Source organism: Eulemur rufifrons, chromosome 29, assembly GCF_041146395.1.
Source record: "Eulemur rufifrons isolate Redbay chromosome 29, OSU_ERuf_1, whole genome shotgun sequence".
Classification (NCBI taxonomy): Eukaryota; Metazoa; Chordata; class Mammalia; order Primates; family Lemuridae; genus Eulemur; species Eulemur rufifrons.
This window is the reverse complement of record NC_091011.1, coordinates 88,627,324-88,645,591: the sequence shown is the minus strand read 5'-3', so window position 1 is coordinate 88,645,591 and position 18,268 is coordinate 88,627,324. Positions and strand designations below refer to the sequence as shown.

Genomic DNA, 18,268 nt, shown 5'->3' with positions numbered 1-18,268 from the left:
GTTTTGTTTACTTGGTTATTTTAATTATTAAACTTCAGTTTTCTCTTTCAGTTTTCTCATGCAACTTTTGTTGTTAGCTGTCCATTAGGAACTCCAGAGGAAAAATATTCCTGTGTGTGTGTTTCCAGGTGGGAAGTTGGCCTGGGTTAGTTAAGGCAAATTGAACAGATCTAATTTAGGAAGTCACTAGAATTGTATAATCCTATTGTTATTCTCAATATTTTTTCTATAACTATTTCTTTTTACTATAATTTGGAAAATTCAGATATCCTTTATTTCCTTGAAGCAGTAGACTGAATTTCTTTTTATAAATTGTGGGGATGAGTGACCAAAGATATTGCGGAGGAGCGGCACATTTGGCATGAGTAAAATGGTTTAACTTTGCGTTTTTAGTGGGCAAATGTTATAAATTGGATTTCCTTTTGAATAATATTTCTTTATATATTAAGAATGTCTTCCATGTGTAGAAGCCAAATTTTCTTGAAAATGCATTTCTACCTTAACACCTCCCCCCACCCCACACACACACACACACACGCACACACAAAACAACTTCATAGAATTCTGTGAGAACGTTCAGGTTTGTTTCTCTATTAGATAACTCTGGTTGCTACACAACCAGGTAATAGGTTTTTCGAAAATTGTTTTTACTTTACTTACCTGTCATAATGGATATTTTAGCAGTCACCTTATCATTGTATCTCATAAAATTTCTGTCCTTTTATTCTTTGCTGAGCGAGATTCTGCTTATGATGAATGAATGCTGCTCTCTGTTTTGTATTTCATAGTATGAAGTATCTGTTAGCACTCTCTAACGCTTACACTCTGCTGTGTAGAAAATGACTGTAATGTGGTAGTCAGTGTTTTCTTACTGTGATTCAAAGAGATCAAAAGTGAAAGCACAGCATCGCTGTGTTCCTAACAAAGATGCTGCCATCTCTACTTTAATAGTCAGCCTGGGAACCAAAGCCAGCCTCTTAACTACATCTTCACTTACTCAGTTTGGATTTGTCATGATTTTTAAATACAGCGACAGTTCTTTTTCCAGCAAGCAGACAGCATCTGCATAAATGCCATCCTTCTTTGAAGTCAATAAAGAAGAAAATTGGGAAGACTTTTAAATTAGCTTTTAAGTACCACAGATAAATTTTTGAAACATTTTCTTTATTTGAATAGTTAAATTTCATCCAGGCAAACCACTTAGTAATAATTATGGCAAACCTTTGGCCCCTCATTTAGAGAGCTTAAGATAAGTAATGCCATTGTGATTTCAGAAATAAATTGATGACTTTCAATTTAGGTAAGATAGTGGAAAAGAACATTTCTCATATTTTAAAAAATGAGAATAAGAAAGGATAAAAGAATGTAACATATTGGAATGTATCAAAATGCATGATTTCTGAATCCTCCAGTGATGCTAAAGATACGATTATTAGTAATTGTTAGATGAGGTTTTATTTATTCACAAATAAAATAGGCATGTAGTTGACAAAGTTTTTACAAAATTGACTTTATCGAATGCTCAAAGAGTTTGGGCATTTTGAAGCATAAAGGTCAAAGGATCATTTTCGTGATAGAGCTTTTTCTATAATTTCCTAGTATACCTGCCTCACTTTTATCTTCCTTTCATTGTTCACTCATTTTACCCCCAATATGCTGACCTGCCTACTCCCCCACTATCTGCGTTTGACTCCTTTCCTTTCTTTCTTTGTCTCCTTTGCCAGAGGGCATGGCTAAATTTGTAGAGCTGCTCAGAAACTCATTGTGCTATCCATAGGTACTAAAACTTGCCTCCAAAGGATCACATAGTAATTCTACTCTCCCTTCCAAATTGGGCCCAGTTGGAAATGTTATTGGATGAACATTGAAAATATGACATGTCGGCTGGGCATGTCGGCTCACACCTCTAATCCCAGCACTTTGGGAGGCTGAGGTGGGAGGATCACTTGAGCCTAGAAGTTCGAGACCAACCTAGGCAACATAGTGAGATCTGGTCTCTACAAAAAATTTAAAAATTAGCCAAGCATGTTGGCAGGTGCCTGTTCCCCCAGATAGTCGGGAGGCTGAAGCAGGAGGATCACTTGAGCTCGGGAGTTGGAGACTGCAGTGAGCTTGTGATCATGCCACTGCACTCCAGCATGGGTGACAGAGCAAGACCCCATCTCTAAATATATATTTTTAAAAAAAGAAAAAATAAATGACAGGTGATACATTTAGATAACATGGATCCAGAGAAATAGGAAGCAATAGAATTAAATCAATTTCCCTTTCTGGTTTTTTTTGTTGTTGTTGATTTTTTTTATACTGAGTTTTAAATATATTCTCCAAATAAAGAAAAACATGATTTTTAAAAACTATATGTACAGTTAATCTCTGAGACTAGGTAATTGCAACAGAAGGACATTCATTCTCTTGTGACTGCTTCTTTCCTAAAACCTGAGCCCTTTTATATTTTTTTTATTAAAGTTGATTTCCTTCTTCAGAAGGCAACCTTTTTATAAAATTTGTTTTACATTTTAAGTTTTACTAGTCAATCATGAGGAATAAGATTTGTATTCTTGATTTTTAAATAGTTTAGGGATCACAGGATTCAATCAAATGCTTCAGGTTTGTTTATTTTCAGGTATTTTACTGGCCTTTTAAATACTAAACCAATAGTTAAAATCATCCTCTCTAAAAGAGTGGCTTAAATGGCCTTTCTCTCTAGTGGGTCACTCTCAATTAAAGGAAATTATCTGCTTTTTTTTTAATATTATGAAATGAGTACTTCATGACTAAAACATTTCATCAGTATAGTCTTAGTTGATTGAAAATTATTGAATTATTGAACATTTCGATAGCACCTTTTGTTTTACTAAATATCTTATCTCTCCTGTGACTGTTTCTCAAAAAATTTAAGAAGCCTAGAATATGTATGCCAAAATGTTTCTCATTCTTTTGAAACTGCCTGGAAGGTCACCACAAAGTCAGAAAGGGACTTACTCTGGTTTCAGTTGACTGTCCCCTTATATCTGAAGCAGTGACTGATTTGTGTAAGAAGTAACCTATTAGATTTTTCATAGCATATTTTATCTTCGAGGAAGTTTATCAAATTGTATGTATAATGGTCATTGAAATACATTCCATTCCAGAATAAAGAATAATTCATAATATTTTTAAACTAGTTAATAAGTCATTAGCTTTCAAATAAACCATGATATTTGAGGTGTCTAAAATCAGAGTCTTGTTTTTGAAAGTCTTCCCAAGTGTCCTCTGCCATATTCCTAAATAAAGTCAAATGGAAAATAGAGTTTAGGTTATCCTCAACCAGAAATGAGGGAAAGAAAATATTTCATGTTGGCCTCTAATTGATTTTTCTGTTAATTAAATTAATATACCCAAATTTTTTTTTTGAGTCACAAAGAATAGCTAGGTGTTCATTTCAAATAACTTCCCACAAGCAGAGTTGGCTCTTACATCAAATAAAATAGGGTAGGAGGTGGAATAGTAGAGATAAGAGAAAAATTTTTTTTCCCAAAAGCAAATTTATCACCTGTTTTACTCCCATCTTTTTCTTAAAATTCTTTGTGATTTCAGGGACATTTATAAAAAGAGTTTTATTTTATTGATTCCTAAAGTATGAATTCTTTTTTACTTTTTTTCCCCCTTGGACCCAAAGTGTGATTATGAAAAGAACTGCATTCGCTTAGAAGCAGTGGACTTGGTAGAATGGTCTTTAGTGTTTGCTTTAATTTGTATTTGGTTTGGAGTTTGTTGGTAAAATTTTGAACTTTGTGGGGGTTTTTTATTTTTTTATTTTTAAGGCTAATATAAGTTCTTAGAGTATAACACTGTTCAAAATGAAGTGTCTAATTGTTGTGAATAGGAAACATCTGAAGTTTTTTGAAGTGTTTTTAATGTGTTATATAAGATTTGGCTTAGATATCATCATAATATTTCCTCACTTAACAGATGAAATTTAGCCATTTTTATAAAGATTTCTATTATGTCTTATTTTCACATTGGCTTCCTTTAATGAAATTTAGATTCTGCTATATACAGTGACTGACCATAAGAATGTTGCAAATCACTTTAACGAAATATATTAAAATACTGAAAATAGCAACCTTAATACCATAATATACTCAAACTATAAGCGATGATAGTGAGAATGTTTGTATATTTCTAGAGTCAACATAATAGCCTCCCATAATTATGCTTTAAATGTTTTACTCTCTAAGATGTTAGTAATTTAATTTAGCTTTTTTTTTTCTTTTTGATCAGTGCCAAACTCCCCAATCCTTTTAACTTTAAATATGAGGAAATTCTTTTACCCTTCCTTGATCTTTTGACTCAAAATACCTTAGTTAATTGCTTGTTAAAAGGAATCCTTGCATGGAAAGAGTATGACTATCTGCAGTCCAATTAGTAGTTGTATTCAGAGTGGGAAAATAAATTATTAATTATTGACAGTTTAAGGGCTCCTGGGTCTTGGAGCCAGCACCTAAGTTCCCATTCCGGCTCTGCCATTTTCTAGCTGTATGATCCTGGGCAAGTAACGTGACCACTCTAAAGCCCAGCTTGCTCATCTATATAATAAAGATAATAGCATCCACCTCAGGGGGTTATCATGAGGATCAGATGCAAATGTGTCTAAGGTGTTCAGTGAGGTGCCTAGCATAAGTCAGGCACCCAGACAGTCACTAATATTATCAGCTTACAAATCTGAGGATTCAGTCAGCCAGTCATTATCAATCTGTTGTTTATTGGGACATGCCAATGTTATCTAGCAACCAGTTGGAATTAATAACAATTAGAAATTGGATAGGTTATTCCTAGGTTAGTTAAATAGTGAATCCTTATAAGTGGTTGCTTGGGTCCTCATCAGAAGCTGCTATTGAAAAATGATGTTATGGCTGACAAATTCTGATAGTTGTTAGTTATTAACCAGCCCCCAGAAATTAACTAGAGTGTATATTATAGAAACTGGCCTTTAATTACAAGTAGAAGCCGTGGACAAAATGGTGGAGATAAAATAATGACCTGAAGCCCCCAAATTCAGTAATTAAAGGAGTGTGGTGCCCCAAAGGGACTTTGTGGTTTAAAGAATCCCTTATGCTGATAATTATGTTCAGTAACATGTGCCTATATTTAATTTTTTGGTAGTTTGAAAGGTGAAATTAATAGAAAATGAAAGGTCTGGATTTTCTTTCCCTCTGTCAAATGTGTGATGTTGACTAATCATTTGACCTCTTTTTCTTTTACAAAATGATAAAATTTCTTCCTCTTCCTTCCTAATAGTATTATAATAATATAATATGATAGGTGAAAATGAGTTGATAATTCAGGGGGAAAGTATTCTACAAATTGACATTACTATTTTACAATTAGTTTCTGAGAAATTTTGTTTGTTGGAATTGTTTTTAGCTTGATCAGAACCATACCACATAAAACCCATCTGGGAAATTATCTTCAGATGATATTTAATTGATATCACTGAACCATATTCTACATATAAGTTGGGTCCTTTCATGGGTTTTGGCCATTTTTCTTTTAAATTAGTGATGCTGTTGCTAGATTTGTTATAACTAAGTCACCTTTCAATGAGGTTCAAATGAGGCTTTTCTGTGTCTCTGGGTTGGGATAACTTTTTTAAAATTAGCTCTTGTCCTCCCCCTACAGGAGAATTTGCAGCCTTCAAGTAGCCACACCACCATGGCAGCATCTACTCTTATTTCTTAAGTCTTGTGTTCGTACAATTTGTTAACATCAAAACACAGTTCTGTTCTCAAATCTTTTTTTAAAGATACAAAATTTTCAATGCATAAGCTGATGTGGAACAGAATGGAATTTCCCATCCAACAAAAGAGGGAAGAATGTTTTAGGAACCAGAATTCTCTGCTGCCAGTGTTTCTTCTTCAACACAAATACCAAGTGCATACAAGTCTGCCCACTCCCAGGAAGAAAAAGGAGAAACCCTGAATTCTGACCTTTTGATGGTCAGGCATGATGGAAAGAAACTGCTGCTACAGCTTGGGCGATTTGCTATGGAAAGTCTGCCAGTCAACTTTGCCCTTCTAACCACCAGATCAATATGTGGCTGATCATCTGATGGGGCAGTTTCAATCACCAAGCATCGTTCTCTTTCCTGTTCTGGGATTTTGTTGTGGAGCTCTTTCCCCTAGCCACCACCGGTTAATTTCTGAGGGATGGAACAAAAATGCAGCTTGCCCTGTCTGTGTGGTGTGTGTTCAGTCCTTGACAAATTTCAAAATGGAGCTTTTTCATTTAAATGGAGGGTGAGCAGTGAGGAGGAGATACATTTTGGTGTAGAGGAAAAGGGCATGCTGCATCTTTTTCCTGACCTCCCGGGTCTCTGGCCTTTGGTTTCCTTGCTCACTGAGGGGTCTGCCTAACCAAGCAGGCTGGAGACTGTTGGCACACATTGCCTTCTTTCTCACTGGGTCCAGCAATGAAGACAAGTTCTAGGGATCTTTTTCCTCCACAGTGTAGCAAATTCTCAGGAAAACAATGTTTATATCTTCCTCCTAAGCTCTTCCAGTCACCAAGTACTTATGTGACTACTTTGTCCAGGGCACAAAATGCCATGGCAGCATCTAACTAAAAGCCTACAAAACTGCTTAATAACAGTTACGAATGTGAGAAATTTATGTAATTTAAATGTAAGGTACAGGTTTTAATTTCTAAGTTCTATTTTTATTAAAAAGAAAATAATTTTCAGCTTTAATTGAATTGGAATAAAATAATACTTCCCACCAGAATTATATATCCTGAAAATTGTATTTTTGTTATATAAACACCTTTTAAAGAAAGGTCATTATCCATTTCTCTACCTAAATATGGCGAGTCCTAGCATAATGACAAATATTTATAATTTTTAAATTAATGGTACTTGCTGGATCCACACTAACATCTTTGCTAATAATCTCATTGTTTCTTCCAACTTCTTCCTATACTACATCCTACATCCTCTTTCTAGTCTTTTATCTAGAATATGCAACCTAAAATAAAAATGGTGGTATCTCCATTCATTCTCCTCCTTCCTTTTTTCCCAAGCCTGGTCTTCAAAAGGTTGGGTAATTTGGCAGCTGAGTTTCAGGCAGAAAATAGAGCAATTTTAGGAATATTTGGACTGAGGGAAGGTGTGGGAAGCCTATCATCAGTTGTTTTTATAGAAAGAGCTGACGTGGTATTAAGAACCTAAATCTTTCTTATCTTTCCGCAAATGGAAAATAAAACCTAGTCATAGCTTCCCTTGGCCTTTATTAAAGGGCAGTATAAATCACAGTAGTGACTCTGGATGTATTAATGGCAAATTAATGGAATTACCTCCCTGAGTCTAGAATCAGGATTTGGGAATGTAAATCAAATCAGATGTACTTATCCCAACCAAGCTATAGCCAAGGTATCTGAAAGAAATTAGAGCCTAACATAAATCAGGGAATTAGAAATTGTTATTTAAAATTTTCAGATTGTAATTCCTGGCCCTGCTATGTATCTTTCAGCTTACTAAAAGCTCACTACCATTAGATGATTTTTGCTAAAATACCTGTATTCAGAGGAAGGCCTACTGAAAACTTCATGGACTTGTAAAAGCTTGTCCTAGTAAAATGGAAAAGATCCCAAAGTTAATTCATTTGAAAAGCAATGTGTTTGTAAGTCTTGCATGAGCAGAGCAGTGTCGTCCAGAATCCAGAAATTATAAAGATGGAAATGAGGCATGCTGATTTGAAGAGCATCTTCTGGGTGTGATGCTGCCTCTCTTGAAACGGATTCGTTATTTTTTCTTTTTAAATATGTCTCTGTAGATGCTTTTAAACATGGCTGTGTTCCCTTTACCAAGATTGGCTTAAAGTCTCCCGAAGTGAAGAGTGCTGGGCTTTAACAGCAGGCGTGTGTTCATTCCGTGTCCTGCTGCGTGGCAGAGACGGGAGCCAGTACGGTTAGGGAGGAAGCTTAGCATTTGAGTTTTCTAAACAAAATTCAGTGTAATACTATTTTTTTTCTTCCCTTTCATTTTAGAATAGGTTGCTGTCTCCCTTGAAAAGGGGGAGCAGACTTGATCTCAAATGTAGCTGTACCCAGAAGCCAGGCTCAGGGTATTCAGAGATTTTTATAGAGATCTTAAAAAATAAAAAAATATATATATATATCCAAACCTCCCTTTTCTTTCTTTTTTCCACCAGATAGTTTTTTTTCTCTAGTTTACAAATGACATATGAGTTTTATTTGCTTTATTTTTTTGATGCTTAGACTACAGATAGACTTGTTGAGCTCCTAAGAAAATATAAGGAAGAAGTCCTTATTTGTGAAAAGCACTTTATGAGCAATTTGTATAGACAGCGTGTGGCTGCTTCACACTGATCATCTTGTAAGGCTGTGACGGTCTTGTCTGTAAAGTGCTGCAGTGCCTTCTGTGGTGTATTGTATTTTTGGTAGGGAGAGGTGAAGCCTTCTGAAAAATTTGAGAGCAACTATAAAAGATTGTTTTTAAAATGTTGTATTCCTGATGGACTTTTTTCATCATTAAACTAGAGTCTAGGGCCTAGATATTTGCCACTGAAATTATATTGACCCAAAAAAGTAGTTTATAAAAAGGATTTGTGAATAGAAAATCTAAGGTGATCGTTTGTTCTTATGTGCACCTTAAAAGAACATTCTGTCTAGCTGTCAAATTCTGGTTCCTGAACATCTGTCCCTGATCGTATGTGAGATCTGATAGGACATACTAGGGCATCCTAGAAAACAAAATCCCATATAAATTATATGTGTTATACTTATGTTGGTGTTGGAGAAGAAAGAGCATTATATAAAGAAATAATGTAGGAATTCAGCACTGTCAACCTGAAATTTTGTAAATACTTCCTAGCTTCTGGTTTGGTGCAGTCACCGCTGTTTGATCACACCGTGTTACCCTGTGTCAGTCAGGCAGCGTGCGGGCTGCTGCATGTCCCTCCTCAGATCTCACCATCCCGCTGTACATCCACCTCGCCGGCCGCTTGCAACCTCATCTCTAGCTTTAGTTTGAAACACATTGCAGGGTTCAGGTGACCTCTTCAAAAAACTACCTCCTCAGAATGAGGTAATGAATAGTTATTTATTTTAAAATATGAAAAGTCAGGAGCTCTAGAACATGAAGATGATTTAAAATTTTAACTTTTTTGTGTACTTGTATTTGAGCACTCTCGTTTTGTCCTAAAGGGCATTATACATTTAAACTGTAAAACAGTGTAGCTCAGAGTATCTGAATGTTGTTGAAAGTGGTGCCAGAATCTGTTTAGGGGTACGTTTCAGAATCTTAACCTTAAGTCAGTTGCATGAAATTAAATAGTTATGGTATCACTTCACTAACAGTGATGTAATTTTAATTTTCAGTAGGCTTGGCAAGACAGTACATCTTCATAATGTTAGCCACAACTTTGTCACATGCACAGATATTTATACAGAGAGACTGCCCAGCTAAGAGGGTAGAATGATTACCCTTTTTGCAAGATTCTCTTCTTTGTCCCAGTTGGCATTGTTAGTGCTAGAATATCAGCACCTTGAGACTAGCAGATTCCAATCATTAGGCTACAAGAAACCATAGCCAGAGATGGAAGGTTTACTGTGAGTATGAACAGCAAATCGCTTACAGGTTATATATTGAAATGGTGTAGGTGAGGCTCTAGAAAAATACCTTGACAATTTGCCAAATGATCTTACTGTGCCTTCATGATGCAATAAAAAAGCTAAAATTTTAGCAGAAATCAGTGATTTGTGAAGAAAGCAGCCACTCTGGTTTAACTCAGCTGTGTTAATATTTTTTAGAGTGCAATTTAGACTGCAGAGATAAATGCACTAAAAAGTTTATAGCCAAAATCACATTTAAAAATGAGAGAACACACAGGTAAATTTTCAGTGAACAAAATTATTTTTTTAAAGCACATAATCCCTAGTATAGTCAGATGTATTTATCACATAGAGCAGCTAGGTTGAAAATATAGTTCAGTGACATTTCTAGAGAAACTTTTTCTACTCCTATAGGTTCTTCAAAGCATGGAACTTTTATACAACAGAAATGTTTGACAGAAATTTCAAGAAACCGCTGTAGTTTAGAGTTGAAGTACTGTATGCTGGGCAGCAATCATGTATTAACTTAGAAGGGGATATTAAAAATATAGGACAGAATTTGATTTTATCAGTTTCCAGAGTACTGCTGCCAACCTAGACACTGATTTTTCAGAGTTTGAAATATAAACTTGCCTCCCAGGACTTGTTTGCAAATGAAGCTGGACTGCACAAGTAATCCTGCTGCGGTGCGCTGTGGGGGCCGGGGAGGTCTCTGGAGGCGTCCTTTCTGACCTGGCCGGTGGGTGTCACTGGACGTACTCCCTGGTATGGTTCTCGTATCTTGTTTCATTTCTCACCACCCCCAGGAAAGTCAATGTATTGTCTCCAGCGCGTCCTTGAGATGTTTTATTGAGATGTGTTACTGATGCCTGTAGGTAGTTGAGCCCCAGAGGAGGGCAGTAGCATCCCTGCCTGCAGAGGCAATGATTTGTAGATTTGGCCAGAGGAGAGTGAAGTGGCCAGTATATTCACAGTCCATGTTGCTAACTCTGGTAAAATTGAAAATGCTGTTGTGTTAGATTTTTGTTATATTAGTACATTAGACAAAGTAAGCTTTGTTTTATTGTTTTCAAACAACCCATTTCACTTCTGTTTGGGCAAAGGCATTAAAATTGAAATTCAGTCCTAATTTTTATTAATTGTGGAAAGGGTAATTAACAGTTCCTATCAGGTGTTTTTAAGGTAGAAGAGGACAAATTAAAGTCCTAAAATCTTCTATCATGGTAACAGTGCTTTAAAAAACGCATAGGGACAAGTTAGTCCCTACCTCAATGAAGTGATTAAAGTAGATCCTTTATTTCAGCATCCACAACTTCAACTGTTAACTTAGTTTTATTAATTATTAAATCAGTTTTTTTTAATGTTACTTTTATTTAGCTGTTTTGATAAATTACAATGATAGGACCAGTTGTGTATGAGGACACGGCCATTGTAAGCCAGTGTATCCATTTTTTGTGGTGCATTTTTTTTTAAAAGAATTTTGTAGATTGAAGTGCTACTAAAATGTTTATTCATGTTAGTATCAAAAGAATTTTGTGTGCAAACCATCTGCTTCTTCTGGCAGGCTGAGTACATTCTCTAGCACCCATGAGCACTGGTTCTCATCCACAGTGCGTACGCCAGAGAGGTGGCAAGGGAAGGGTCTGTTTACAGGGGTGGGAATGGGAGTTATGATTAAGTTGCTTAGTCCCAGGTTGGTTTTGAAAATTTGTTGCATTTGTGTATTAAGACTTTTTGAGCTCACATGTGTTTTGGTGGAGTATGAGTTACATAGACGGAAACTGCAGACTAGTATAAGCTACAAAGCTCACAGACTAGGTAGGCACAGACGTAGAGAAAGTAGACCAAAATGGGGTGAGGTGGGAGTAAGTCTGGGGGTAGGGAAAAATTAATGGGAGGGTAGGGAATAAACTATTAGTACCTGAAATAAAATGTAAGAGTGCAATAAGTGTGCTTTTTATTCTAAGCTGTGAACGGTTTTTTTTAAAAAAAATCATTCCTTCCTAATACATTTGTGTATGTTCCATAGCTGATTAAAACCAGCTATATAAACATATAATGCCTTTTTATTCGTGTTAATTACCAACATAAGTGGCTAACCTTTGTCTTATTTATCTTCATGTTATATTAGTTTACAAACAGGGGTGTGTGTGAGTATGTTGTACCTTTTTCCTTCCTTCACTTGAAAATGCATTCATTGGGTCCTCTGTGTTTCCTTTGGCCAAGCCACATGGTCTAGTCTCGGTTTGGCCTTCATGATATCGCCTGATTTGAAGGACAGTATCACAGTGATATGTGTTTGTGGTGATCTCATTTGTTGGTTGTACATCTGATCCTTTCCTCACACGGCAACTGCTGTTTTTCCTAAGATAGGATCATACAACTGATCAGGGGATTGAATTTTATCATTCATCAACATGTGTCTCTTTGAATTCTATTCAGTAGTTGTGACTGCTCTTTGGTTTAGACCAAGAAAAAGGAAAATCCTGCCTTTTCATGTATTCCTTGGTTTGAGGACAAGTCTCCTGCAAGGGAGAGGAAAGGGAAATGTTTCATATTTGAACTGCAGTGAATTAATGGCTCCTGTTTCACCACTCCAAACCTGTGGCAATTCACATACACATTCCTCTCTTCTCTGTTACTGCCAAAGGTTTGGGTTTAGTTCACTTCAGTTCCACTCAAGCGTTGTAAAAAGGTTCTCATGGAGTCTGGGGTATGCCCAGTGAAAAGATGGGGACTTTTTAACTGTCCACAGACCTCTCTATACCTGCTTTGCAAAAATTATAATGGAGTAACTATTTTTAAAGCTTATTTTTCAATTCATAAAAAAAGACATTTATTTTCAGTCAAATGGATGATGTCTCCCTCTTGTCCCTTAATCCTCAATGTTTGCTTGAATCTGTTTTTTTTTTTTTTTTTTCTTTTTTTTAAATTCTTCCCCATACCCACTTCCTGATACTTTGGTTCTCTTTCCTGCTCAGGTCCCTTCATTTGTACTTTGGAGTTTTTCTCATGTAAATTTGTATAATGGAAAATATTGTTCAGTTTGAATAGAAAGCATGAAGAATTAAATAAAAAAGATAGCTGAAATTCAGATTGAAGAAATTTATTTCTGTGTAAAGTTATTTAAAACTCTGTATTATATAAAAGGCAAAAAGTTCTATGTACTTGATGTGAATATGCGAATACTGCTATAATAAAGATTGCCTGCATGGAGAAGTCTTTATGAAGATTATTTTTCTATCACTATTACGTTCAGTAACAGAAGTAGTCAGCAGTTTTGACAGTTCTTCCAGGCAGTGGAAAGACTGAGAAATAATCATTTTTGTTTCATACATAATGTTGATTACTGCTTGGTCGGTAGAATTTAAAGTTGTCAAGATTCACACCTGGCACGTGATACATGCTATACAACATGTAGTGGTAACAGTCTTTTGTCAGGTATCAGTCAGTGACCCTGAAATATGTTTTGATATTGTGACCTGATATATCTAGTTTCAAATGGCTGCTCTCTGTATGGTTTTGAAGTGTGTGCTCTAATTTAGTAATTGAAAATGGAGTTTATCTGCAGAAATTCACCTTAGAATTGTATTTTTTCAAGCTTTTGACACAACTTATATTTTCTATAGTAACAGTGTGTACACTAACGTACATATTTGAAATTATGTTGTCTACTTCATTTTTTAAAATGTTGGTTGATTCAGTGAGTTGATTTTGTGTACTTCATTTCATGACCTGAAGTTTGAAAAACACCTAGAGTTATCTTCAGACAAATATATTAAATTACTGGGCAGTTTCCAGAAGAGAGGTAACTAGTTTTAAAACTTCACCTGGAAACCTTATGTCTGAGAATAATATGAATGAACAAAAAAGTCTTTAAGAGGGCATGTGTTTGAGGAATCTGGTTTCTGGTCTTCACAGCCCTCATTCCCCCCTCCCTAATCATAAAATGCTGTCAAGACTTAATTGTGGATACTTGGGAGACTGAGGCAAGAGAATCACTTGAGCCCAGGAGTTCAAGGCCAACCTGGGCAACAGAGTGAAACCTCATCTCTGAAAAATAATTTTTTTTTTTTTTTTTTTGAGACGGAGTCTGTGTTGCCTGGGGTAGAGTGCCGTGGCATCAGCCTAGCTCACAGCAACCTCAAACTCCTAGGCTCAAGCAATCCTCCTGCCTCAGCCTCCCAAGTAGCTGGGACTACAGGCATGTGCCACCATGCCCGGCTAATTTTTTCTCTATTTTTAGTTGTCGGGTTAATTTCTTTCTATTTTTTAGTAGAGACAGGGTCTCGCTCATGCTCAGGCTGGTCTCAAACTCCTGACCTCGAGTGATCCTCTCGCCTCGGCCTCCCAGAGTGCTAGGATTACAGCCGTGAGCCACTGCACCCACCCTGAAAAATAAGTTTTTTTAAAAATGCTTTCAAGACTTCAGAATTTCCTCTAGAGTTTTCTCATCTGAAAAATGTAATTCTATAATATTACAGAAGCTGATTTTCTAAATAACCTTCAGATATGATGATAATAGAATAATTGTGGCCATATTTTTATTTATTTATTTATTTTTTGAGACAGAATCTCGCTCTGTTGCCCAGGCTAGAGTGCTGTGGCGTCAGCCTAGCTCACAGCAACCTCAAACTCCTGGGCTCAAGCAACCCTTCTGCCTCAACCTCCTGAGTAGCTGGGACTACAGGTATACGCCACCATGCCCAGCTAATTTTTTCTATATATATATATTTTTAGCTGTCCAAATCATTTCTTTCTATTTTTAGTAGAGACGGGGTCTTGCTCTTGCTCAGGCTGGTCTCGAACTCCTGACCTCAAGCAATCCTCCCGCCTCGGCCTCCCAGAATGCTAGGATTACAGGCGTGAGCCACCATGCCCGGCCTGTGGCCATAATTTTTTAAGATATGTTTTCCTTAAAATTTAGCTCAGAATTATGGATGCTGTATCTATTATAAAATTCTATTATGAGAACCTTCACCAGCTCTTCTGAAATTTTGTTTTATCAGGGGCTGTGATAATTGGACCTACTGTCTGGGTTATACAGTTATGGACTCATAAAATGTTAAGAGTTCTGAACAAGTCCCTCATAGCAGTTACTGACTGTGAAGCCCTGAGGGATATGACTTGCCAGGACCCAAGATCAGTACTATGCATTTTATTTTTTTATATGTATATGTAAATATATGTGCTTCTCGTCACATAACTTTATTAAATAGACAACTAATTATATTAAGGGAAACTAGTAAAGTTACAAATGTGTGTGCTAAAATTTGACACTTGATCTCTGTTGTCATCAATAATTCACCACCTACCTTTCCATTTAATATCCCAAGCTCCATCTACTATTTATGTGTATTTTTATATATATATATCATATATATAATTTTGTTGTCATGATGGTTGTGAGATTTGGATAGAAACAGGTGTTGACTCCATAGGTTTGTAGCTGAAAATGGATATTGTGCTAGGCAAACTCCACTTGTCCCTGCTATCTTCACCAATCAGGTAAGCTACTGCTGGTACAGGTGACAAAAGGCAAAAGCCCAGCTACTGAGGCAAGTCAACACACCAGCTCAGGCAGCTTCCACTTCCTCGACACTGCACACTGGTGTCCCACTGATGCTCCTGATGAAATTGTGGCAGCAGATGACAGGCTCAACCTCTTCTACAAAATAGTTCTCGGACCAAGTGGAATAAGATGACTTCTGTATCTTTCTGATGCATGAACGTAACAGGTATTCCTTATATAGTACCTCTCCGTCACAATTTTATTAGACAACTAATTGTGGTATTAAGGTTCCATAGGAAACTAGTAAAGTTACAAATGTATGTGCTAAAATTTGACACTTGATCTTCTCTATTGCCATCAATACTTCACCACCTACCTTTCCATTTAATACCCCACAGCTCTCCATCTACTAGGCCACGCCCTAAAACTTACTTTGTACTTGTTGCTACTCTTCAGGAAGAGAGAAAGCTATCCTAAATATGTTTGTTCTGCTTTGGGTTGTTGTGGACAGAGGGGAGGGGTGGCACTGAATCTACTGGAACATCTAGCTACAGCTTAGTCTAGCTCCACATGGAGGCTTTTCTATAAAAATCATACTGGGATTCCAGGGTCACTGTAAACTTAGCTTAGACCCAGTAGTCTAGAAATAACAATCACTTCCATTTAGAGAGTATTTCCTTCATGCCAGCTGCAGTCCTATGTGCTTTATGTGTTAATTCATTTAATCCATTTTACAAATGAAGACAGTAATGCACAGATCAAAATAAATAATTTGCCCAAACTCACAGCAAGTAAATGGCAGAGCTACTAGTCTACCAGCGAGTCTGACTGCAGAGCCAGAGGTCTGGAAGCATCATGGCAGTTTTTCGAACTGCAGGTTGAGACCCATTAATGGGTAGTAAAATCAGTTTAGGGGTTCTCAGCTGGCCATTCTTTATGTAGAATAGAATAAAATATGTGCATCACAGTGAGTACCATTTCATAAAACTTTTGGGTTAACTAGATACATATGTATGCAAGCATATTTATATGCTAGGTCACTTATAAAATTAATTCTTATAGTAAGTTGTGATCAAAAAGGTTTATACCATGCTGTGCTGACTCAGATAAAACTGACTCCACCTAGAGCCAGCCAGCCAGCCAGGATTTGAACCTCAGCTCTCCCACTAACTAGCTATATGAGCTGAGCAAATCACCTCCCCCATCCACAGCTAAACTTCATCTATAAAGTAGAAATAATAATGTAAAGATTTGATAAATTAACACATGTGAAGTGTTAACAGTGCCTAGCCCATAGTGTTAGGCAGGGATAAGGAGGGAGAGGAACAGATGTTTTGTCGAGGATAAGAGGATGTATAAACTGACCAACCAGAAAGAGGTAGAGAAACCACAAACTGGAGATGATGGTCAAGGCCACAAACAGGGTAAACTGGAGTACGCCCATTAGCAGGTTTTAGGTATCCTCATGAAGGATTCTGGGAGGACGAGTGCACACAGACTAAGGGAGTTATGTAAGAAAAAAACCTATCATCAGTCATCCAAGGGTGGGAAATGGAAACTCCATCTAAAGAAAGGAGGGGCAGTTCATTTACCATATAAAAGTATGTGTGTATCAAAAACTCAGGGACGTCTCCACTCAGAGATAGAACCATTACCGCTCGGGAACGTATCGTGCTTAATAAATCTTGGTGTTTGGGTAGCTTGTACCGTTTGGCCTGCTCATTGATTCCCTCAACTCAGTCTCAGTAACCATTGCTTTGCTACTGAGATAAGAACCAGGAAACACAGCAACCTGACATTTGTGTTTGCTATTATTTCCTTTAACTATTATATATATGTAGCCATCAATCAATGTATTTTTTTTTTTTTTTGAGACAGAGTCTCGCTCTGTTGCCTGGGCTACAGTGCCGTGGCATCAGCCTAGCTCAACTCCTCAAACTCCTGGGCTCAACTGATCCTTCTGCCTCAGCCTCCCGAGCAGCTGGGACTACAGGCATGCGCCACCATGCCCAGCTAATTTTTTCTATATATTTTTTAGTTGTCCAGCTAATTTATTTCTATTTTTAGTAAAGGCAGGGTCTTGCTCTTGCTCAGGCTGGTCTCAAACTCCTGACCTCCAGCGATCCTCCCGCCTCAGCCTCCCAGAGTGCTAGGATTACAGGCATGAGCCACAGCGCCTGGCCCAATCAAATGTATTTAACATCTCTTTGGGACCCTTTTCCATTTAACTGGGAGGGAGGAGTCTGGTTCCTTTGAGAAGGCTGGGAACAATTTCCTGCATCAGTTCAAACTGGTTTCATGGCCCACGCATGGAAAAGAGGATTCCAATGTGGCCTCCATGTTCTTTAAACCAAAGAATGCTATTTAAAAGTTATCTTTTAATTCAAGTCGAGCAACTCTGATTTCTAACGAAAAGAGCTAATGGGATTCCCCTACTTCAGTTCACTGTTGTCAATTATTTTCTTTCCAAAAAAAAAACCTTTATTAATGTTGGGGGGAGGGAGGAGGACAACAAAAATTAAACCTAAAAAGTACAAAGAGATGTGATGGTTTTTCAATTAAAGACCTTAGACATCTCTTTATGGGCTGACACAGCTCACCCTTACACAGGTGAGTAAACACAAAACCAAGGGCAGTGTCTCCTGCGCCCCTTGCAACAGGCACAGGCCTGCTGGAGCTGGCAGTGGGGGACGGTACAGCTGTTCCACTTGCTTCAGCTGCCATTGTACCCGCTCTGTGACAACTGAAAAGAACTAAAGGTGGAATGGAAAACTCCACCCTAGAAAATCCCATCTTATCACACCCCTGTTTAAACCCTGCCAGAGGTTGCTCACTGCATTTAACATAAAATCTAAACCTGTGACCATGACCTACAACATCGAGTCTCACCCACTCCTCATTCGCAGGAGCTGTCCCGGGACTTTGTTCCTTAAACACAGCAACTGCAGTCCTACCCTAGACCTTGATTCCTGCTGTTTCTTGTTCCCAGAACACTCTTCCCTCAGATCCTCACACAACTGGCTCCTCCTCCTCGTTCAGGTTTCAGCTCAAATGCTTCCCTGAGCACCGAGAGTGCCAGTACACCCACCTCACCCATCTCTAGCACTTCACCCAGTGATATTTCCTCTACAGCACTCAGTAAATCTC

At 37.4% G+C, this 18,268-nt stretch overlaps 1 protein-coding gene across 5 annotated transcripts in view; it reads left to right on the top strand.

Moving 5' to 3' along the window:
- BRAF (B-Raf proto-oncogene, serine/threonine kinase) overlaps positions 1-6,600 on the top strand; it is a 147,117-nt gene extending 140,517 nt beyond the window's left edge. For all 5 annotated transcript variants that reach the window (XM_069462732.1, XM_069462731.1, XM_069462729.1 and 2 more), the window contains one exon: positions 5,662-6,600. In XM_069462732.1, the coding sequence (XP_069318833.1) occupies positions 5,662-5,684 (23 nt within the window). In that variant the 3' untranslated portion in view covers positions 5,685-6,600. The remainder of the gene's footprint in view (positions 1-5,661) is intronic.
- Positions 6,601-18,268: the final 11,668 nt, after the last annotated feature.